Here is a 22978-nt window from a genome sequence, read left to right as displayed (position 1 = left end):
CTGCTCTCTGCCTCTCTTCCTTTCCCTTTCCTCCTCTCAGAGGTGTTGCAGACCAAGGCCCACTCACCCATTTTGTTTCAGGTCTCTGGTGGATGAAAGACCCCAACTCATCCTCCTTTCTTGAGCCCTGAGCTTTCCACCTTCCTTCCTCTCCTCCTGCCCCCACATCCAAATCATGTTTTGTTACCACGTTTTCTAGGCTAGATGCTGAGCATCCTGGACTCTACTCTGGTTCCTGTTTTTCTCCTTTCTCTTCCTCGACAGCACCCCTCCCCCACTTCCTTTCTGAAATAGCTTGACCCACAAAGATGGTATTCCTCTCTAGAGATATTCCCCTAGTGTTTTCTAAAACCTAATTTTAAAGCACACACATAGTTATAGTTCATTGGGGTCTTCACTCTTCACCTCCCTTCCTTCAAAATCATCGTTCTCCATTAGCCCTGAGAATGATATCTGACAACCTGAAAGATAATTCGTTGTTTCCTGCTCAGAGCATGTGACTTAAATGGGAGAGAGAGGTCTCTCTCTGCCTCAAAGGCTCTAGTATACTCAGAAAATATTCTGAGAAGCCAACAAGAAAGCCATGATTCCAAGCTGACCCTCACCTAACCCGTGCCCTAGCCAACCCCTGCTTCCCCAGGCCGCTGTCCAAAGTCTCCGGTGGCGCTTCTGTTTTCTCTTGGCAGAAATGCCTGGGAACGGAGAGTCCCCTTTCCCTGTGACCTGACCTCCCACACTAAGAATAACAGCCCTAGGACAGCATGTCTTGCGATCCCTCTGGAAAGAGGGCATGGCTGGGAAGTGGGGAAGTTAAGGGAGCTGGATAGAGCCAGGAGGAAATGGAAGAACACAGACTCTTGGCTCTTGTGAGTAAAATATAAAAAGGGAGAGTTGGCAGACTTGTAGAGAGCTGGGGAGAGCGATCTGGGAAACTCTCAGAGGAACCCTAATGCTTTCATACCCACTTGCCAATCACTAGAATTCCATCTTCTGGAGGCCAACTAGTGGCTCAGAGAATAGGAAAATTCTGGTCCCTCTGAGTAAATGTGCTCCAGCCATGTTTTGCCCCCTTTGCAGACATTCCCTTAAAAATTGAAGGAGCAAATGTTCTTTTTTAAAGAAGACAAATATCTTTAGGACTAGGTCCTTTCCACTCCACCCATGGGGAATGTGGCTGCCCTGTTCCTGGGTTTTCCTGAACTGTGAGCAGATAGCCCACAGCACTGCTCTCTAGACTCCCACACCTCTCAGACAGGCAAATGGTCCACTCTCTGTACAGAGTGCACCCACCCAGGACTCCTGGAATCCACTAAAGAGTCTGGGACAGCCTATCCCTGGGTTGACCAGTTGTCCAAGTATTGCAAAAAAAATCTTTCAAAAACATTTATCTCTTCCCTTCTCCAAATATGGTGAAAAACAAAAAAATCCCATGCATGCAGAGTAAAGTGGTGAAGCCGGGACACTGTCTTCCCGTTCTGTGCCAGAACCTCTCCTCCATGGCACTCCTTCCTAAGAAGCCTGCATCCCAATCCAAACTCTCTACCCAGATGACACTTATCAGTCCAGGTCTCAGGAAGGGCTCTGACAACCTTGTTCACGTTGGTGACATCTGCATGGCAGTGGGACGCTGTATCAGAATGGAGATGCTGGGAAAGGAGCCTGGGGCAGGTGCTTAGGAGATACCCCGAGAGCACTGTGTAGGGCCATGTCCTGCATGACCAAACTGACACTGACCTGGGCTCTGTCTCCTTTCAGTTAGGAAAGGCTTTGCCAGGACAAAGCTGCCCCTGGAAATACTGGAGCCTGTCCAGTGCTGGGACAAGGGTGACTTCTGGTTCTATCTTCACAGAGCCCAGCTTTATGGGTATCATTAAATGATATGGTCCCCTTGTTTTCGCTGAGCTTTACGTGAGTCACCTCTGGGCCATCCTTCTGGACCACTCTGACTGCTTCTTGTTAGTTCCCAGATCACCCATGAGACCACAGCCCATTCTCTTCTAAGGGGTCATCCACCTGTGCTCCCTCCAGACAGGCCCTTCTGATGGAAGAGAACTGGGGGTGTGGGAGATGCTGAATGCGGACTGAAGAGTCCAGACACAACCCTGCAACACTGCAGCGTACACTGTCTGCCCCATGCCCGCTCCTACCCTGCTGGGAAGTAGAAAGGGCCTCTGTGCAGGAGGGTGGTGAGTCTGGAGGAAGGGGAGCTGTGTGGCCCTGGGAAGACAGGACAGGAGCATTGGCCACCCTCTCTCCCCGGGCCCTGGGCTCCTGGCCACGGTGAGGGTGTTTGGAACTCCAGCAGCAACACTGAGGTGCGGACAGTGGTTCTGGTGGCGACGTTGCTCTGTTCGTGTCTGTCTAACACTCCTTTTTAATCCTGCCCCGCCTGCCCCCCTGTGTAGGGTTACTTTAGTGATCCCTGGAATGTTTTTGACTTCCTCATCGTAATTGGCAGCGTAATTGACGTCATTCTCAGTGAGACTAATGTGAGTATGACTCTGCCCCCCAGGAACCCTCCTCCTTCTTCCTCTGCTCCTCTGCTTCCGCTCGCTCTCTCACACTCTCTCTCTTTACCTCCTTTTATTTATTTTATTTAATTTCCTGTTTTTACCCCCTTCCAGTCATGCTTTTTATTGAACCTGCCGTCGTCCTGTGAGGGAAAAAAAGTGGGAGCTTCTCCTCCTTTTTTTCCACTAGTCCCAGCTCAGCCCACTGTGCAGGGCCCAGGACCTGGGAGCCGAGTGGAGGGAGCAGGCGAGGGACATTGCCTGAGCCCCTCCCAAGGTGACCACAGCCCAGCGTAACCTTTGAACTAACCCAGCTTTTGTCAGGCCTCTCCACCCTGCAAAAACCAGGTCACCCAGATTTGAGCCGCCAGAACTGTAGAGTGGTAAGAGAGTATTTAATATACCCACGTAACCTCTTTCTTTTCTCATTTTTTTCTCTTCTCTCCTTTCTTTCATGCTTTGTTTTTTTCATTTCTCCTCTTCCTTTTTGTTTTGTTTTTCTCCTTTGTTGTTGGTTTTTTTTTCTCTCCTCTCTTTTCCTCGGCTTCTCTGCCCCATGCAGCACTATTTCTGTGATGCATGGAATACATTTGACGCCTTGATTGTTGTGGGTAGCATTGTTGATATAGCAATCACCGAGGTAAACGTAAGTACATGGCGTCTGTCCCGAACTGTCCGTGCCTGCGCTAACACTCATTGTCTTTCCCCGGTTTTTTTGTTTTGTTTTGTTTTGTTTTGTTTTTTTATCCTTCATTTTATTTTCTCCTCCCCACCTCCTTATTTTCATTTAGTTTTTTTGTTTGTTTGTTTAAATTGGTTTAAAGGATTTTTTTTTCTTGTTGCTTTATTTTGACATTTTATTTATTTATTTATTTTTAACTTTGGAATGAGTTAAAGTTTTAAGTTTTAATTTTAAAACAAACTTAAGTTTAAAACTTTCCTTTTAAGTTTTGATTGCTGCATCTTTTTCTCTCTCCTTTTATAATCAGCCTGGCATGACTCAACTGTATAGGAGAATGCAGCTATGGGGATCGTGGACTGAGAAAACCAAGGGATAGTTACAACTTCTGGGCAGCTGCTGGGGCAGGGACCCAAACCTCCCTTCACCCCCCACCTCACCTCCTGACCACTGCTGCTCCCTCTCCTGCCTTCCCACCCACCTACCTTGGAAAGGAACCTCTCAAAGTGGGACACTGGAGTTAAGGCTCCGGCTTTGCCTGCACCGTCAGCTCAAGGCGCGGCCCATTACATTCACATTGAAAGGGCTCCAACCCATGTAACGTCAGCAGCCCTCCAAGATTGTTTGGGAGAGAAGAGAAGCAGCCATGTTCAGACTCCTGCATGCACCCCTCTTCATAGAGTGGCCAAAGAGCTAGGTGTCTGGGTGACCCACCCGGAGCTCTCCGGGGGTGCTTTCCCCTCTGGCTGGGGCAGGAGCACCTCCCTCCCACATGCACCTGCCCAGAGAACCAACTTGCCCCAGCCCGGTTGTCCCCACTGCCACCCCCCTCACACCCGGCCTGGCTCCCTGGCCTCAGACAGAACCCCAGGCCCTGCGCTGCAAGGCCCCCTGCCGCCTCTCCCAAGAGCTGCCTCCTCCTATACAGTTCCTACCGGTTCCTGCACATGTCTTTCCGTTACCTGGCATGTTTAAACCTTCTCTCTTTATCTATAGGCCAGCCCTCTGCGGTCAGTCTTTAACATGTATTGTTTAATTTTTCTGTTGTTATTTTACCTTAATTATGAGACTGGTAATGTTTGCACAAACCTTTGATGCACTGAAACATTGAATAACAGCACGGAGCAGACGCTGTACGGTTTTTATCTAAGATGTTTGAAACTGCCATCTCCCGATTGTGTCCTGCCCTCCCCTCTGCATCCATATTTTGCTCCCAACCAGTTGAACTGACATGTTATTTTATCTGCCTGATTCCCCTGATCCAAAGCCCCTGTCTGCTCCTCTCCCAGCAGATAGACATTGGAGGGAGGCCGTCATGCTTTCCATACGTCCCCCCATCCACCTTTTGCACCCTCCCTGCTCCTCTGCAGTTCGAGATTCCATTGTCCCTGTGTCCCACATCCCCGAGTCACCTTTGTCTCATGGTGTGTGGGTTTGTGTGTGTGTGTGTGTGTGTGTGTACACTCTCCTTTGTCTTCTTCCAGTAAGTGATAGGTCATGAAAAAAAAAATCAGTCTTCCTACTCATGCTCTGTGCCCTCCTCCCCTCACACCCTGCCCCACACTCCTGAGCACACTCCTAGTTTCGCAGGCTGGACAGGCCTAAGCTGTATCTCAGAGCCAAAGTGAGTTACACAGGCGCATGTGATGGCCAGAGCCTTAGCACAGGCAGCTCGCACCCTGCAGCGCTCTCAGCTGAGGCGTACTGCGGAGGGGCATAGGGAAGGGAGCAGTGGGCCTGCCTTCCAAGGGTGTCATTCTCAGACAGCACTGCAGATCTGCATGAGAATCTATGCGAGGGACTTGGAGCCTGGTAGCAGGAAAATGCAGGAAGGTGACAGTAAGCTGCTCCCTGCATGCAGATAGGACCCACTGCCGTCCCAGGGAGTCCGCTGGGGTTCTCACTATTGGCAGGACCCACTCACATCAACACTCAGCTTACCATTTCTCCCAAATTATTGGTTTTTAAAAGAAAAACAAGGACAAAGCAAAAGGGTATAAAATTTCTACAGAAAAAGTGGCTATGTTGGGGGTAGAATGAGGTACAGGACAAGAAAGGAGCATGAAATCATCAGGCAGAGCTCTCCATTTGTAAGTGGTTTGCTATTTACAATTCACCCTTGAATTCATCTCCTGTAACTGAACCACCCTGTGAATCTGACAGGCAAGAATTCTCATCCCTAATTTGCTGATGCTAAAGGTGATGGTGGAGAGATTAAGTGGCCTTCTGTGCCACACAGTGGAATCCAGGCCTCCCGGTGTAGCCAGTTAATTCACTTTGCCCTGGGCCAGGGTTCCTATCTCTTTAATCCATGATGCCCTTAGATAAACATGCATCTCACATGTCCCCCTCTCTGTACTCCACTGGGCAGAATTTCTTCAGCCCTTACATTCTGTAATTTATATTTAAAATAATCATAGGTGGGGTTATTTTCTCATTTTCTAAACAAAAAATTTTTCATCAGCCACCCCCCTTGGAATTCTAATGCACCCTAACTGCTCCTCACCTGCCTTCATCCCACATGCGGGTATTCCTCACTCCTCCAGACTTGTGAGAAGTCACACCGAAGGGTGTGCAGAGATTCAGTGGGGACAATGTGTGTGATGGAGAGCCAGGGGAAGTATCTGGAGACCCAGCACTTATTTCTGGGCCACTTTCTCCCCTTCCCAGATAATTAAAGGCTTCTGAACAAAAGGAACAAATGTAACATCAGCCGGCAGGAAGGTGGGGTAGGAAAGGAAGAGAGGGCTAGATGTGAAGTCAAAGCGGGCAGGTTGTTGAGTCTTTCTTCTTCTTCCTGTAGAAGATGTAGCTTCCTCACCTGTCAAAGGAATATGATGGTATTTATGGCACTGTGCTTTGAAGCTCAAATAAGAGCATGTGTTTTCAAACTCTATGTAAACTGTAAAGCACTAGTGATTGGGAGAGACTGTAGCACCCAAGCAAATGACATTTTCTCCCAAACCTGCTGGAATAGCTGGGAGGGCCTAACCCCTGCCCAGTTGTATTTAATTATAATTTACAACCCGCAGACACTGTGAGAGCCCTTGTTTCCTGGATATGATTAGATTCTTGGAGAGGTTGACAAGTGCGGCCAGATCAAAGCCAGCAGAACTTATTGGCCACTGCCCATGACTCAAGCCTCGACAGGGCTGTTCCACAGGCACAGCTGTGGCACAACCCTGCACTCGGATAGCAACCAATATGGACGACACATTATACGAGCAATACCGCTCAGTCTCAGAGGGAGGGCCTTCCACCCACATGGGTCTGCCTTCAGGCCACTGGTAACTTACGGGTCTGGACACTCCCTGGTGCAAGGATGTTTACAGCTCCAGGATGCTTTCCCCAGGTGCCACTTGAGGCCTTCCCAGAATTTTCTAGTCTTACTCTCATCCCAAGACATCCATTCCCAGATATGTACTCTATGTGGTAGGAATCCACACTAAAAGCCTCATTGGAATCCATGAGGACTTTTCACCTGTAACTTGTCATCTTTGACTCTTGTACACCTACAGAAATCCACGCTCATTTCCCTCACCTAATCGCCATATCACCCTGCCTTCCAAATACTCAGCCACATTTAAACTCATCTCCTCTTAATTGTCTCTTTCCTTCTTGCCTTTACTGGGCTATGTATGGCACCCCTCCCTCTCAGCAAATGGAGTTCCTACCAATGCCAGGAGCCACCATTCATTCTTGCCACCATATTTATTGTCTCACTTTCTGTGTGTCAGGCACAATTTTAGGCACTTGGAACATATCAGTGGACAAAACATACTAAGTCCCTTCCTCATGAACTGACATTCTAGCGTCGGGGGAATAATCAGACAGTGAGCAATGCAATAAGGACAGAAAATAAGGACATCATACCATCTGTTAAAAGATGGTAAGTGCTTTGGAAAAGCACTAGTGTTGGGTACGGGGCATCAGAGGTGCTGGGAGCAGTGAAGGCAGGTGCTGGTTTAACTAGGCTCAAAGTGAGGAGTTCCGTGCAGGTATCAGAGAGGAGCTCTGGGGGAAGGGGCAACAGCCAGTGTGGCTGGTGCAGAATGAGCAGGGCAGAAGGAGGGGTGGGGCTCGGAGAGGGGGACCCCATTTGGGCTTTTATGCTGAGCAAGGAGGGGAAACACTGGTGCCTTTGAGACAAGGTGTCCCATGATCTGACTTCCATTTGCAAAGGACAACTTTGCTGTCCGCAGGAGTCAGAGCAGACACAGAGCACCCTGTAGAAGGTGCATGCGGTAACCAGCCGGAGGGCATGGTGGTCTGCCACAAAGCAGCCGCAGAAGTGATGAAAAGCAGAAGTGGTGAAAAGGGTCAGATTCTCAGTCTGTTTTGAAAATAGAACTAACAGTATCTCCTGACAGACTGGATGTGGGAGTGGGAGAAAGAAGCATCCAGGATATCTGTGAGGTTTGGGCCTAAGCAGTGGGAGGGTGCAGCTGGTATCAACCGGGAAAGACAGGAGGTGGAGTACGTTGGCATGAGGGCACACAGCCAGAGGTCAGAGCATAGAGTTGTCAGCATAGAGAGAGTATTCAAAGCCGTGACAGCGCTGCAGAGCTCCAAGAGAGGGAAGAGACGAGAGAGACGAGGACTGAGCCGGGGCCTCCAACATGAAAAGAGCGGGACCCTTTGTGCTCAGAGCCAGCCTGGTTCAGCTTCTGTCCAGTCAGGGAGATGCCTCTGAACCACGGCCCGTGTAACCAGAAGGCATCTAAGTCCCCACCTTGTATAATTCCACTGGGCTCTGCTGCCAGGGCTGGGCACAGGCCACTGCCCTTCTCCTCCCCGAGCATCACCTTGTCCTCACTCAGAGCCTTCCCTGCCTCGGCGTCCCCTGGAAGAGCAAAGGGCAGCACTTTGTGCCTCTAAGGAAGCCTTCTGGTCTTCCTTTACTTCTCAGATCTCAAATTATACTTTCCAGAGGGAAAACCCAGAGACGTAACCCCTGCGATTGTTAATGGAAGTTCCTGTAGCATCAGAAACTGCTCCCTACATCCCAAATTGGAAACAGGTGGATGCCTGGCCAAAAGCCTTTCCCAACATTCTTCTTTTTCATTCTGTAGTTAAGTTGGTTGCTGAGAAGTCTGTATTCTTGCATGATGGACACAGAGAAATACGACCAAACTGGGAATGAAGAAACCTGTGTTTTTTCCAGCTCTGGCACTGTTAAGCCATGTGACTTAGAGGAATCACCCCCATTCTCTGGGCCTCAACTGCCTTGAATGCAAATGAAGGTGAGGGTAGGTTGAGATTCTCAGAGGGCCCTTGAGCCTCTAGCACCCCATGATTCTAAATGGGGCGTTTTCTGATCGTTTGAGGCAGATGTTCATGTCTTCCTCCCCACCTTGCCAGATTCCAGATCTAAGGTGGGGTTCCTGTCAGAAAGCCCCCAAGGCCATGTGGGAATTGGCGCACTTGGCTTTGGCATGGCTTAAGTGGAAATCTCCAGAGAGAAGGCCCTGGAGGGACCTCCGGGGAGAGGAGTGGAACAGAGATTGTGTGAGGCTTGGAGCGCTTCTGCGGAAGGTTCAGAGGGAGGAAAAGCGGAAGATTTACTTAGGTGCCAAAATGCCAGTCCACAGAAGTGACCAGAGCAGGAAAATAAAGGAGCAACGGCACTGCTGTGGTCTTAGCTGATTAGAGCAACGTGGAGCTGGGAGGAGGTGGGGGGGAGGCAGAAGGCTGCTCTTGGACGAGTGTGTGCCAGGCATCCTGTAAGGACGTAACACACAGCCAGGTTGCCTCCTCAGAGTGCTTATTGTCCGCAGGACCAACAGTTTGCACCAGGTCATGCATCTAACGGATGGCAAGACTGAAATTCAAATCCATTTCTGTGGGAAAATTGCCTCTTGCATTTCCACAGAGCCCACTGGCTAAATCACTGGGCCAAGCTGGCCTGGGCATGGCATCGCCGAAGGGCCCCTGCGAGTCACTGATCCTCATTCAGTGCAGTCCCAGCAACGTGGCCTGGGGCAGAGAGGCTTGACCTACGTTCTGTGTGCCTACTGCTGTGCTCAGTGCCACACCAAGGCAGCCTGGGAATGCTCCAGCAGCAAGCGCTCTGCGCGTCCCATGTTCACACACCTCATTAATGGGCTCAGGACAAAAGGGCAAAGCAAGTGGAAAGCCCACCCCCTCCCGTTGCCCACCTGACTTATGCAACTTGAGAAGAAAATGGAAGCAGGGGGAATAATGAGGGAGAGCAGGACAAGGCAGGGTGGGGCTCACATCAGGGCCTCCAGGCGCTGCCCCAAATCCTCCTTACCCCACGCCTGGAGCCGGGAGTATCTTCCCACCACAGACCCACAGACATAACTTCTAAAGAATTGCCACTCGTTGGCTTCCCATACAAATAATAAAGCAACTTTGGCTCCTTCTCTGGCTTCGGGGCCTGGAATAACGGGGAAAGCAGTGGTCCTGCAGCACAGTGTTTGCTGCACACCCCGCTCACAGCTGAGTCAAAGAGCTCAGCCCGCAGACTCCAACCTTCTCTCCATCCTTCAGCCCACACTGCCTCCATGGCCTCAGCCTGGCTCTCTTGATCTGCATTTTCCTGCCCCTGCCATAGCAGAGAAGGGGCCAGAACAGCACGAGAAAGGCAAAGCTAAGTGGTCCCCTCCCCGCCAAGAGCTGTGATGAGGGTAAAGGCAGAAAGTAGATTCATCCAAGGATGCCAGGGTGGACGCAACTTTGGAGACCACCTAGCCCAAGCCCATCCCCATGGACTCCACACACTGAGCATCTGCTGTGGAACGGGGCCCAGGATATGTTGGCAGAACAGATGAGGACGCTGAAGGCAGGGGCAGGAAACAACCTGCTCATTCCCAGCTTTTTAATAGTAAGGCCAAACCAGAACCTGGCCCCTAACTCCCAATCCTGTGTGTTTAATGTCGGGCACTCAAATGGTGGCATTGCCACACATTGTCTAGACGATAATGGTCAGTGTGTCCTGAGCTGGTTCTAAGGTAAATTAAAGCAGGATTATTGTCTCAGGCCGAGCTGGGTGGGGCAGACTTGATCCTTGCATCTCCCTACGCCTCCATTTCCCTTTGGGGGGATCCCACCTTCTATTGCTCAGGGACCTTCCTTCCAGCCTCTTTACCCTCACCCCCACAACAAAATTAACGTGCCCAAGGTGCCTTGCTTCCAGTACACTAATTCATACTAAGGCAGCAGTGACTCGATAAGCTACCCTTCCAAAATACAATGTTACCTTTAGAGAGAAGGAGACAATGCTCAACCTAAAGATTGAACATCTAGTATGCTGAATGTAAGACTTTCAGGAACGCGACCCCTGAGTGAGAAAGTTGTTCCCCACTCTCCACCCTCCAGTTGTTTTACACAGGCAATTTCCTCCTCTGCTTGAAAATAAAGTTGGCCCTCGAGAGATCGCAGAGCCCCAAGCATTCCTCATGGGGAGACAACACATAACCATCGGCAGTGCAGCTGGAACTGGAAGAACCATTTTGAAAACCCCCAGGCCTCTGAAGAGTGAGGCTGGCTGTGTAGGCAGCAAAGGAGCACTGTAAGGCCACACATGGTAGGAGAGGCAGCCCCTGCAAGCACGTTCCCCAAAGCTGGTGCCTTGAGAAGTGTCTTGCAGGCTTCACCCGAAAGGTTCATGGGAACCGGTTTTTTATGGACATCCTGATTTGGGTTCTTCGTTCAGCTGTTGGATCATCTGACAGTTATAACCTGTCATTGCTCCCCTTGCCCTCTGCCTTCCAACCAGGACCCCTTCACCTTTTGTTTTCTTCTGATTTTCTTTCCTTCCCTATTCATTTTTTCTATCCATATACAACTCTCTCCCTTCCCCTAAAATAGAAGAGTGAAAGGAAGCTGTCACAACACACCCCTTGATTTGGCCAGACAGCCATCTGGGTCGCGCCAGTGTCTGTTACTTGAGCTCTCACAGGCGGAGCAAGCTTTTGTTGCTGTGTTTGCCAGAAAGCTTCTAAAGCAAAGGAGCCTAGAATATTCCATGTGTTGGTAGAGAGAGTGAGAGCCTCACCTCAGTCAGGCTCAAAAATGCCCACAAGTGCCCAGAAAGCATCGTCACTTTTGTTGACACTCATTTACTCTCCATGTCTGTGCCCCCACCCTGAGAATTGTCTGCTTTTGTTTGTTTCCTTTTTGAGTCTGTTTCTGTCTATCAACTCTTGTTGTCTGTCTCCCTTTCTTCTCTGTCCTTCTGGTCTCTCTCTCTCTCTCTCTCTCTCTCTCTCTCTCTCTCAGAAATCTTTCATGTTATTAGCACCGCTGACAGCTGATATCAGTCATCTATTCTTTATGGGTTTCTTTTGTTTGAATGACTAGACACTGCCTGTCCTTCCCAAGGGAAGATGAAACTACCCTGGCAATTTGGTAATCAGTCTTGTTTAGTGTGAGTCTCTGGCAGGTAAAGCACGTGGGGAGATATCAGGCTGCAGGTGAATAACACAGTGACTCCTGCAGCTTAAGCTGCTTCCAGCCACATGAGCCAGTCACAGCTTACACTACAGGCTGTCACCACTGCCCACCCTCTGCAACTTAGCACACAAAGACAGGAAGAGCACGGGAGAGCCAGAAGTCAGCCTCCATGCTCTGTACCTCTTCACGAATCCCCTTGGGGCCAAAGACCACCTTGAGGGCAGCTCTGAAGGGCATTTCCTCTGGGTACCTGTAGCCACAGATTCAGGAGAACCAGTCTCCTTCTGGCTAGAAATTTTCCTTGGAAAACCAGATGCAAGCCAGGGGTTTCAACACAGTGGGCAAGGGGCAGGAGGGCTGCTGTTCTTTCCACTCACCACCTTGTCATCTTTGGGCGTAGCTTCTTCATTTGTTTTCTGCCCTTTCTGTCCAATGTTTTTGCCTCCCTCATAATTCCCCCATCTTCCTCTTCTTACTACTGCCCTCCACAGATCCATGTCCATCTCTCCATTCATACCTGACCGAAATGGAAATACTGTTTAAGAATTACTTTCAACTACCGTGTTTCCTTTATTCGCCCTTATATCTGAAAACTATTGACATCTACCCTCAGCTTCTGTACATCCCAGGTGACTTGTGCTAGTTTACACTTTGCATTTCCCTTAGCAAGGAAGCTCTTCATGCAACTTCAGAAGACTGTAATTTAAAACATGTTTTGCTTTGGCCTCCTGGAAAGTCCCTTCCCTGCTGCTACCTCTGGTGGCTCTAAGATTCAGCATCTCCCAACTCCTTCACATCTATAAAGCCACACTAGTTCCTGGGATGTTCATTTCTCCTGGTTGAAAGAGGACATGAAAGGATAATGAGAACCCCCCTCTTAACCAACACTCGCTGGCCCTGGCCATACAGCTGATATCAAGTGTCTCTAGAAGCCCTTGGCTCCTGCCTTTGCCAGTTCTCAGACTAATAATTCCCAACCTGATAGTTGTCTTGCCACCCAAGACTAACTGGGGTCTCACCAACAAAGCCCCAATCCCTCGGCTTCCCACCACACCATGACACTCACAACTGAACTAGCCATCTTGTCTTGCAGATCAAATTGAGAAGAGAGTAGTGACAGTGAAAACAGAGAAGCAGAGCTTGGGATGGGGTGGGGGCAATGCCGGCTGGACCAGACCTTAAGGTGTAGAATAGAATTTGTATCAATATCCTCTCCCTAAGTTCTAGACAAGAGAATTAAAAAATAAAATAAAATTTAAAAAAGCCAGTGTTCTATAGCAGTATAGCCAGTGAAAGACCCACATACTCCCATGACATTGTTTTTGACTCATATTTTAGAGGAATTTCAGTGACCCTGATATTATAATCATTGCCTCAATGGCAGCCATTGGGATTGGGGAGCCCATTTCCACTCAGCCAAGACCAGCCTTCCGTGGAGAGCATCAGAGGTAGTCTGAACCTCTCAAAGTCAACGTGTCCTGGAGGGTACAACAGTGACTTATGATCTCTCCAACCAACTGACCTCAAGTGAATAGTCTGGAAGATAACTTGGTTGACTACTACCTGGCCCCTAAATCTCTAGTAATCCTTGCCTCTTGGCTGTGCTAAAAAAAAAAAAAAAAGAAAAAGAAAGAAAGAAAGAATGGGAAGGGAAAAGTCCTTCCCTTTTTTATATGGTTAAGGGCTATTTTCAACAACCTTTTAGTTCTCCAGAGAGACAATATAATGTTAACAATTGGGAAGCACATTCCACTGATTGTCACATCCATCCTCTTGGGAAATCCTTCCATCTAGAACCCTCTCTCTGCCAGCCTCTGGTATTCCCTGAGCATCCTCCGTGTGGTCTAAAGATAGTACCCAGGTGAACAGGAAAAATGAGTACATTTCAGAAACAAAGACTCATCCACTGAGGTGACACTTCAATTTGATCCTGAACTTCATTCAGAAAGACAGTTTTCCAGAGAATCTCTCTTATTAACTGCCCAGTGCCAGTCCTATTGTCGCTGCCAGCTATACCAAACCAAGCTAATCTGCATACGTATACTGAAGTAAGTTAATTGGCTTTTCCTTTCTATTTGCCCTTAGTCTGTTAGCTGGAACACAAGCCTCTGCCTCTTGCGTTGAGTAATCACCTTATTTCATTTATAAAAAATGCATGAACAAATTAATTACCCCATCATCTTTAACCCCTTGAAAATTGCCAGATCATTAGAAAACAAAGATGAAAGAATTGGCTGCTCAAAAATTTACTTCACACCTACTATTAGTGGGTACAGCAGCGTATTAAAGCTCAGCCAGAATGTCGGGGGAGTGGGCAGTTGTGTTGTCTCCTATGGGAGGGGAGAACAGGCAGGGCCTCCAGGCTCTTGGGGCATAGGTCTTCGGGAGTCTTACCACCTCTCTTCCCCAGGAAGACCTTGGATGGAGAAACTATAAGCTAACTTGGGGGACCTGGGAGCAAACCTGGGAAAAGGGCAGAGATGGATGGCACAAGTACTCCAGGCCACCAACTAATTTTGAATTTAGCTCATAAAGTAGATCTGATGCTAGGTAGTTTTCCAAGACATGTACTAGGGAGTCACGAGAGTGACAAGCAACACAAACACATCTCTGGGCTGACAGTGCAGGTGCTCCAGCCTGGCTGGTCCAGGCTCCCCTTCTAGCTCACCAGGGGGTTCCACTTGCAGCCAGACAAGGGGACCCAAGACAGGAACGACTATACTGCGTCCTCCAGGAAGGCCTTTTGGGATCTGGCAGTGTATCAGTGGACCGTGGGTTCTCGAGAGCCGGGGCTGTGTGTTGGGCTTCCTTGTATTGCGTCCACTTAGAAATCACTCCGTGATTGCTGTCTGATAGCCATAGTTATTTTTGAGACCATGGATTTTATAAACATGGTTGCTCACATTAGAACAGGCTTGTGTGAGAGGCTGACAGGCAACACTGCTCCAGCAAGTCAGAAGCGCCCTCTGAAGAACATGGGTTAAGCCCGAGAAAAAAATTAATCTGTGAGTCTCCCTTCTGCCCCAGTGAGAGTCTCTGGAGCACTCTGAGCACGGAGTGAGAGGCCCGTCCTCCCACTCACTGCTGCCCTAACGGCTCTTCCTGACTGCTTCCTGTCTCCTGGAATAGAGACATATCGTGAGGATTCTTAAATGAATACATAGTATTAAAATAATAAGACATGATCGAGGTGATTAGAATACACCTAAAGCTAAATCTTGAACCAAAATATGACTTAAATAGATGAGACCTTAAATAGGATCTCTAAGGCTAAAAATCAACACAAAAAAAGACAGTTCAGACATTAAAAACCCCAAATGAGGGATTCTGAATGTTTAAGAAGTAAAATAAAACACGTAGTTTAACTTTTTAGATGGTGGGGGAGCTATTCAGTTGGACCAGGTGACCCAGGTGGGTTCTCTAAATGATCTCCGTTCTGGTCTTGTTCAGGATGGGATTGACCCAGAAGACCTTCAGGCATTTGCCCAGTGTTCTTAGCAGTAATGGGTGGCTTTGGTAGTTTTCAGGGTGGACCCAAGAGGGGAACAATGGCCCAAGCCTGCTGGGAACTCTGCCTACTGCCTGGCATACTACTTACTAGTGTAGACTGACCTCTGTCTGACCCTCACACTCCCTCCCTCACTGAAGCCCTAAAGACAAAAAACTCCTGTCCGTAAACACAGGAGCACAAGCACTTGACCATCCCGAATTTCCTGTGTGTGTGTGTGTGTGTGTGTGTGTGTGTGTGCGCGCGCGCGCGCGCGCTCATGCGCGCACGCCTCTGTGTTTCCATGTTTTATTGCAGCCCGCTAGCAAATTCTAGTAAGCCCCCTCCAGGCATGTAGATTGACCTGGCAGCTACTATTCCTCAAGAAGCAGGAACAGATCTAGACTATGTTCTATAAATGACTGAAGAGGCGTCCCTTTCCTTTTCATCCCTTGCTTCACCTGTATCTCCACCATTCCCAAAAAAAGACATCCTACCCGTTTGCTAGGGAAAAAAGGAATTTGCTGAGAAATCTGTTGCGAAGGAGTATTTTCAGTCTGCAAGCAAATGTCTAGCTGTGCACATTTCCATCCTTCAAAACTCCCATCACACGTTTCCTTGTTTGTACCTTAACAACAGAAACACAAGAGCAACCATCTGAAAGGGAAGGGTAAAAAGCAAAGTCATGACCTTCTAGACTTACCAGCTCAGATGGTCAGGATCAGTCAGGGGCTGAGCTGTGTACTGGGGCCCAAAGAGCAGGGGCGTCTTCTGAACACGGGCTCAGGGTGCTGGGGCAGAGAGTTGCCAGGACACACTCACCTGCCGCCAGTTTCCACAGATGCTGCCCCAAAATGAGCTCAGCAGTCAGACCCATGAGAACAGCTTCTTAGGGTGTTAATGATCATATCTCAAGTTGTGTGCAGGGCTTTCAAATTACAAAACAATTCCACACTCATTATTTCATGCCATGGCCAAGGTTGCCCACACCTGTAGACTAATAGCTAAGCAGGACATCTCCCACCTGAGCCTCAGGCGGGGTAAAGCTTGACTGCAACAAGTCCTCAGAGGTTATCTTAGGACACATGGCTTATTTCAAAATCAAAGTCCAGAAGCCCTCATTTATAAGGCGTGTGAATTATTTAATTATTGGCCAGAGATGGTCCTTGGAAGATGTGAGACCCAGCTACGTGGAGCCCACACTCATGGCGCAGAACCTGCCTGGCCTACACTTTGTATTTCTTTCACTTGTCCCCTTTTGCCCTCTCCTGCCACTGTGTTGCTCCTGTGTTAGCCAAGATCTAGAGTGCCGGCATCTTCGTTGGAGACTCATTACAGCTTATCTCTATCTGCCTTTCTTTAAAGCCAGCTGAACATTCCCAATGCTCTCCCTTTATGGTAAGACCAACCCTCCAGACCACGCTCTCAGCTTCTGTGACTTCCTCTAATATCCCCCACTATTACCCACCCGACCCCCCGAGACTCCTGGAGCCCAGCCTGGCTCGTGTTGCATGTAACCACCATGTCCGTCATGCACCTTGCCTGCCTGGTCTCGTGTGAACTGTGACGTGCTCTCTGTGTAATGGTGTTCTTTTCCCTCCCTGAGCTTTCCTTTGGGTTATAAGTCACTGTGATCTTGACTATCTAAAGAGCCACTGGGAGAGAACTGGACCCAAAGGCCATTTCCTGTTAAACATCCTGAGGACTCCACTGGCTAAAGTGACTAACCTTAACCTGATGTGGGAAATTTGCACAGGGCTCCTATGAGAACCATGGTAAGGCCTCCTGGGAAAAGAGGGAAGAGAGAGATGATCTAGCCAGGAGCTGGAAAGGCAGACAATGACTTCCTTTTAATCATCAATTGTCTGTACGGACTGGCCTCCCTTGTGCTCTGAGTTCAAGGTCACAGGAAAAGGTTTAAGCTGGGATTTGTTACTGAGCGTGTGGTTGAATTTCCAGTCACTCCAACAATGTTACCTGTGAATTTTTCTAAATTCCTGAAGTTCATTAAAATAAGGCTATACCCACTTTTCTGCAGCAGAAAAACAAACTTGATTCTTTGATCAGACCACTCCTGATGTGAGTCTCTGATTTACTTTGGCTTAAGGGATAGAGATGCCTCTCGGTGACCTTGAAGTCTCCTTGGAACAGCCTTCTCCAAAAGGCTGTCGTCACACATTTAGTGAGTGGGTTAATTCCCTGAATGCCAGGAGTCAGCAGACGAGGCAAGACTGGGTGGGTTAACGGTGTTTCCTGACATACCCATCCTGGGCTGGTTGGAAGCTGCCGAGGGCAAGGCTGGAACTGGGTGTTCTCCTCACTTCACAGGGACGGCCACTGGCGTCTGCTTCTCCACTGCAGTGTCATTTGGCTTATTAGAGGAAATTGTCATGTCCAAACGGAAACGTGTTTATTCTCCTTCTGGAGCATTAGGAAACTGCAGCAACTGGGGAGGGTTCTGAACCCAGAGGGAGTTCAAACTGCAAGCTTGATTTTTCTTTTTTAACTCATCAGATCCAGATGCCCTTGTGGCACCAACTTCTCAAACTCTTGACACTCACAGCTGAAGTTCCCTACTTAAGCTTGCTCTTTCTTCTTTTTTCTCTTTTCCTGAGCATGGTGGAACTGACAGCTGAGTTATAAAGCCCTGAGCCTCCTCTGCATACTCCTCTGGAGGAACACAACCTCCTTTTAAGGAGAGAAAATAGAATTTCAAGTACATACACAGGTGATAGAAATGCAGACATTGAGGGCATCACAGACTTCCAAATACACAGCAGGGTAGGGCCCAGGGCAGGACGCAGCCTGCGGGCCTCGCCTCTTCCCCAGCTCCTGAGCACGTGGACCAGGCCCCCAGCACCCACAAGTCTGTCCTGTCTGAGGGAACAGGAGCCCTTGTGAGGACCGGAGACAGCTCTGGTTTGGATAGAAAAGAGCTACTGTGAGTCTTGCCATCTGACAGTCTGACAACTAGAGAGACCCTTCCTTCCAGCTGGTTTCTGTGCAGCCCTTCCGGGGCAAGTGGGACACACTGACATGGAAAGGCTGCCTCAGAATCCCCCGCCCCCCTCGTGGGTCTCCCATTCTAAACAGGAGTGAGAGGAGTGGTCTCTGGAGCCACCAGCCACATGTGTGACAGTCATCAGGATTAGGATAAAGGGCTTCCATGCTAGTGGGGTTTTGGGGGTGCAAACAAGGCACAGATAGTGTCAGGGAGGCTCTGACCTGAAAATGACTAAAAACAACGGAAGAGAAGTGAACTGAGAAGTGGGGAGGGCCAACGCAACGTCCCAGCCACACGGGGAGACAACTCCTCCCTGAGGGAGGCAGTGACAGGAACAGTAACAGGAAGCCCGAAGGTCCATTCTCTCCTGGTGCAACGCCGACAGGGCTGGGTGAGCTGCACTAGCTCTGGGCGCAGGCAGTGGCTCCTGAGATCACCAACCCCAACTCTCTGGCCAGTGTGGGCAGGACAAGGGTCGAGGGGGGTCAGTCCGTGTTCTTCTCTGGTCTGGAGGCAGAGGGTGACAGGGCCGCCTGTCCTGCCCCTGAGCCCTGGCCAAGCACGTGCCCAAGCCCAGGACCTTCCAGGTCCCACAGGCAGAGGTGAGCCCACAGGCAGAGGTGAGCCCTCAGCCAGCAAGCCCTCAGCAGCCTGGTGCCATAGTTCCACCTCAGCCTGCCATGGCCTCATTTCCATCCTTCTTCCCCTGGCCCTGGCCCTCCCCCTCCAGGACTCCCCTGAGGCGATGAGCTGCCCTGAGCAAGACCCCTTGTTCCTCTCATTCCAACTGAGGGCCTTCCCTACCTCTCCCTGACCATGCCCCCACCCCTCCCAGGGTCTCATGTAGCCTGGAAAGGGGGTGCCTCCTTGAGGCCTCAGGGCCAAAGGGAAGAGAAGAGAACAGCTGCAGAGCCTGAGGGGAGGCAAGGGCTGCACACCAGCCGCTGGCCCCGCACTAACTAAGCAACACCCCGTCACCTCCTCCTGGTAGCCATGTGAGGCAGAGGCTATGACAAGTAGGAGGTGACACAATACAAGTGCTGGAGTCCTGAGAAGCCAGCACACGATCCTTCAGTGGGCAGCCCACCCTGCCCACCAGGACCTCCAGTGCAATCATCCGGACCGCTGGGATGGGGGCCACGACCCAACCAGCCAGTTCAGGATGCAGGACCCTCAACCATGCTGGGCCGGAGGGAAGCCAGGCTGCTTTCTAAGTGTGTGGCTGAGGCAGGGCACCTCCTTGGATGCTGGCCCCCAGCCTAGATTTCAGGGCATATGGAAGTTCCTCAAGGAATCTTCTGTTGCTCCACCCAGGAGGAGCTCAAGAACTAGGAAGAAGGGGAAGAGGAGAGAATAGGAAAAGCGACATGGGCTCCGGGGCTTGGGCACAGCTTGACCGCAGAGACCTCAAGCTGGGTTGTCTACCTGGAGAAGGCGGGCGGGCGGCTGGCCTCCGGTCTGTGCAGAGAATCTAGTGCAGCCAACCTTGCCCTGAGCTGGCTCCAGCCCAGCCAAGGGCTGTGTTGCTCTGAGCAGGCCACACCCCACCCCCACCCCCGCCCGCGCTCCCGCCCCTGCCCACCCCTCCCTGTTGCGGTGTTAACTACCACCCCGTATTGCCGATGGCTTCCAGAACGCAGAGGAGAACTCCCGCATCTCCATCACCTTCTTCCGCCTCTTCCGGGTCATGCGCCTGGTCAAGCTGCTGAGCCGCGGGGAGGGCATCCGGACCCTGCTCTGGACCTTCATCAAATCCTTTCAGGTAGCCACCACCACCCCGAGCACAGCGGAGGGAGAAGAACCCCTCCTCTTCTGGGCGGTAGGGCTTCCACCTAGATGGGAGGTGACACAGTAAAGGAAGGAGTAGCATCTCGAGTCAAGGCGGGGATTACTCTGCTGCTCACTACCGGGTGACAGCAACCTCCCGTCTTGGAAAGCGCCTTGCTTTCCTCACATCTGAAATGAGTCGGTTGGACTGATCTGTGGTTTTCAAAAGCATGCTTCTGGAGCCCCAGATGTCCCCAAGTCAGGTAGGGAAGGCTTGGAGCTAAGAGGGAGGCTGAATGGTTCTGCTTTCTACTCTCATTTATGTATTTTTCTGCAAGAATTGATTGCACAAAGGGTTTTTGTGGTGAAACAAATTTTAAAACCATGACCCTCATAGCCCCTCTCAGTTCTGGCATTCTTAGAATCTGGCTGTCACCTTCCTCCCAGTAAGCACTGCAGCAGTGTTTGCTGTCCCTACCTACTTACAGACTTAGCCAACTCTCCAGGACCCTGGTGTCGTTCCACTCGAGAGACGGTCCCCTTGAATGGGCACAGGGTTGCCCAACTACAGGATTAATTCTCTTTCCTCAGCCATCATTTTCCATCTGTAAAAGCAGAATAGTGATCGCCTCTGGCCATCTCTGAGGAGTGTTATGTAAGTTTGAAGTCAAAGAGAAGCAAAGCTCTGTCAGGTCACTTGAATTCCTTGAAGATGGGTTGGGCAGGGACCCTACATGCGCTTCCAGGCTTCCCTGGCCTGACGCTTAGGGCAGCACTGCCCATGGAAGCACTGCTATCAGGCGTCCCAAGACAAGGAGACTCACCAGCACTGAAGAATTCCTTCTGTGTCCCCTGCCCTGGCAGGTCTGGGCCCAGGACTGGCACAGAGTGGGTCCCTGATCCAACTGTGCGGTAACTAAATTTACAGCCAGAGGTAGGGGGCGCTGTCGTCAGGTGTCTGCTTGCTTTGGTTCGCCACCGAAAGGCGTACACACTTGCCGACAGCCTCCTGCCCTGGGACCTCATCAGAGGCCATGACTGGACCAGCACATGAGGACTCCAGCCTGACTGCACTCAGAGCCCGTCCTCCTCCCACCAGGTCCAGGCTGACTCCCCACTTCATGATGAGCCAAGGCCCCCTCCCTGCCACCCCGCCTCACCCCACCCTGAGCCATGCTCAGTTCCCGGGAACCTGAGGATTCTGGCGGGAGCTGGACTGGGCTGACCTTGCCGGTGGGTGCACCCCTGGAGTCCGGCAGCTGTGGATGACCATATAGGCCCAAACATACTCACCCACCCCCCAACATTCCTGGGTAGGAAGAGGCAAGAGACCCGGTGACTGTGAGGAGCGGCTCTTGAATGTGGAGCAGGAGCTCCAACGCGACAAGCATCCGTGTGATCTCGCAGTGCCATCTGGTGGTGCGCAGGCGCCTGGCAAGGCATTTCCTGCGTGCCCACGTGCAGGTCTCCCGACTCCATCATTGGCGCTGAGCCCCAGACGCCTCACCCCAAGAGAGCGGCAGGGGCTCTGGAAAATTAAGTTGTCTGAGCTGCTGGGCAGATAATACCTTGAGTGAATAACCTGTGCAAGGCAATGCACGAGGCATTTTATAAGCCTTAAATCATTTCAACCCCTAAGAGATCATTGTTACTCCTCATTTTTCAGATCAGGAAACTGAGGCTCAGAGAGGTTAAGAAATATGCCCAAGCTCCCACAGCTAGAAAGTGGCAGAAATAAGATTTGAGCCCATGATCTTTCTTTAAGTTTTCCTCAGTAAACGTTTTTATTACAACTAGTGGAGCAAAGGAAGGGTGTGACCTGCCTCTACCTCTGCCTCCCCAGGAAGCTTTGGTGTGTGTCCTCCATGACTTTCTCCTTGCTGTATGAAGATATATGTCTAGTCGAAGGATGTTTTGCTCATTTTTTATTGTTTTTACTAAGATCACACTTCTTACTCTGCAACCTGCTTTTCTCAGTACACCACACTGCTTCTCAGGTGGTTAAAAGCAGGTCACGGGGGGACAGTCATCACTCAGCCTTCTCCCAGCTGCCCAGAAATTCTGTGGGGCCCTTGGGAGTGCCCCCGAAGCCAGGCAGCAGCTGGTGGCTGCAGGCGCAATGCCCTGGGAAGGGGTCCAGCCAGCTGTCCCCACTGGCCTCACGCAATTTCCTGTATCTCCTCACAGGCCCTGCCATACGTGGCCCTTCTGATAGTGATGCTGTTTTTCATCTACGCCGTGATCGGGATGCAGGTAGGACGGCTCCCCAGGCTCCACTCCTCTACCTTCCACTCCTCTCTCAGTTCCCTCCCTCTTGCTCCTGACTGTCCCTCTCCCTCTGCCACCTCTGAAGTCAAAAAGTTCACAGGAATTGGAACTTGCCCCCAAACAGTATCCTGTAGGTAGCAGGGCAAATGGCCAAGAACAGAATACACAGCTCAGAGAGCTTCTGTCCCCATGGCCCCAGGCCTGGGTTCGCTCTCAGAAAAACACTCCCAGATAATGCAGTGGACCTCAGAAGAGATTGGTCCTTCTCAGGAAGCAGCAGGGTGGTCAGCTGGCATCCCTTCCTTTGTCCAGATCTGATGGGCCTGAGAACTACCCCCAATGCAGTGTCATTCGGGAGAGAGAGAGACAAGCTCCCCCCATCAAACATGAGGCTGTGTCCAGGGGCTCCCCTCATGGTGCCCACTGCACCTTCTCCTAGAACTCTGCACCCCAAACCAGAGTTTTTCAGTCTCTCCTCGGATCCTGCAGAACAGCCCAGCCCAGCACTGCACACGAGGCAGAAGCTTTTCCTCAGCAGCTGCTTAAGTGAAATTTCCCTATTTGCTTGGTACAGAAAGACCCCAAGGTTCATAGTCCAAAACCTTTTGAGATGAAAAGACCTACTTTGCCAGTGATCAAGGGTGGCAGTTTCTAAGATAAGCACAGCTTTAAAAGTCTGAGTTGGGGGGAAGAGGCCTCTGATTTCAAGGATACATTAAACTTGCCCCAGCCCCAGACTGCTTCTTCCATATCACTCCAGAATCCAAGACTAAATTTGGAAAATTGCTTGGGCATATGGAGCTGAAATGGCAAAGAAAAGAAGGCCAAAAGAGTAAGTTCTGAGG

At 50.4% G+C, this 22978-nt stretch overlaps 1 protein-coding gene across 39 annotated transcripts in view; it reads left to right on the top strand.

Moving 5' to 3' along the window:
• Window positions 1–22978, top strand: part of CACNA1C (calcium voltage-gated channel subunit alpha1 C) — a 727463-nt gene that overhangs the window by 664204 nt on the left and 40281 nt on the right. For 11 of the 39 annotated variants that reach the window (XM_074325148.1, XM_074325146.1, XM_074325149.1 and 8 more), the window contains 5 exons: window positions 2406–2489; window positions 3073–3156; window positions 16460–16492; window positions 19732–19860; window positions 22053–22118. In XM_074325148.1, the coding sequence (XP_074181249.1) occupies window positions 2406–2489; window positions 3073–3156; window positions 16460–16492; window positions 19732–19860; window positions 22053–22118 (396 nt within the window). The remainder of the gene's footprint in view (window positions 1–2405; window positions 2490–3072; window positions 3157–16459; window positions 16493–19731; window positions 19861–22052; window positions 22119–22978) is intronic. The other 28 variants (XM_019757266.2, XM_019757251.2, XM_019757262.2 and 25 more) reach the window with 8 other exon arrangements.

This window comes from Rhinolophus sinicus, linkage group LG02, assembly GCF_036562045.2.
Source record: "Rhinolophus sinicus isolate RSC01 linkage group LG02, ASM3656204v1, whole genome shotgun sequence".
NCBI classification, from domain to species: domain Eukaryota; kingdom Metazoa; phylum Chordata; class Mammalia; order Chiroptera; family Rhinolophidae; genus Rhinolophus; species Rhinolophus sinicus.
Note: the sequence above shows the minus strand (reverse complement) of the source record. Positions and strands in the feature narration are given on the sequence as shown.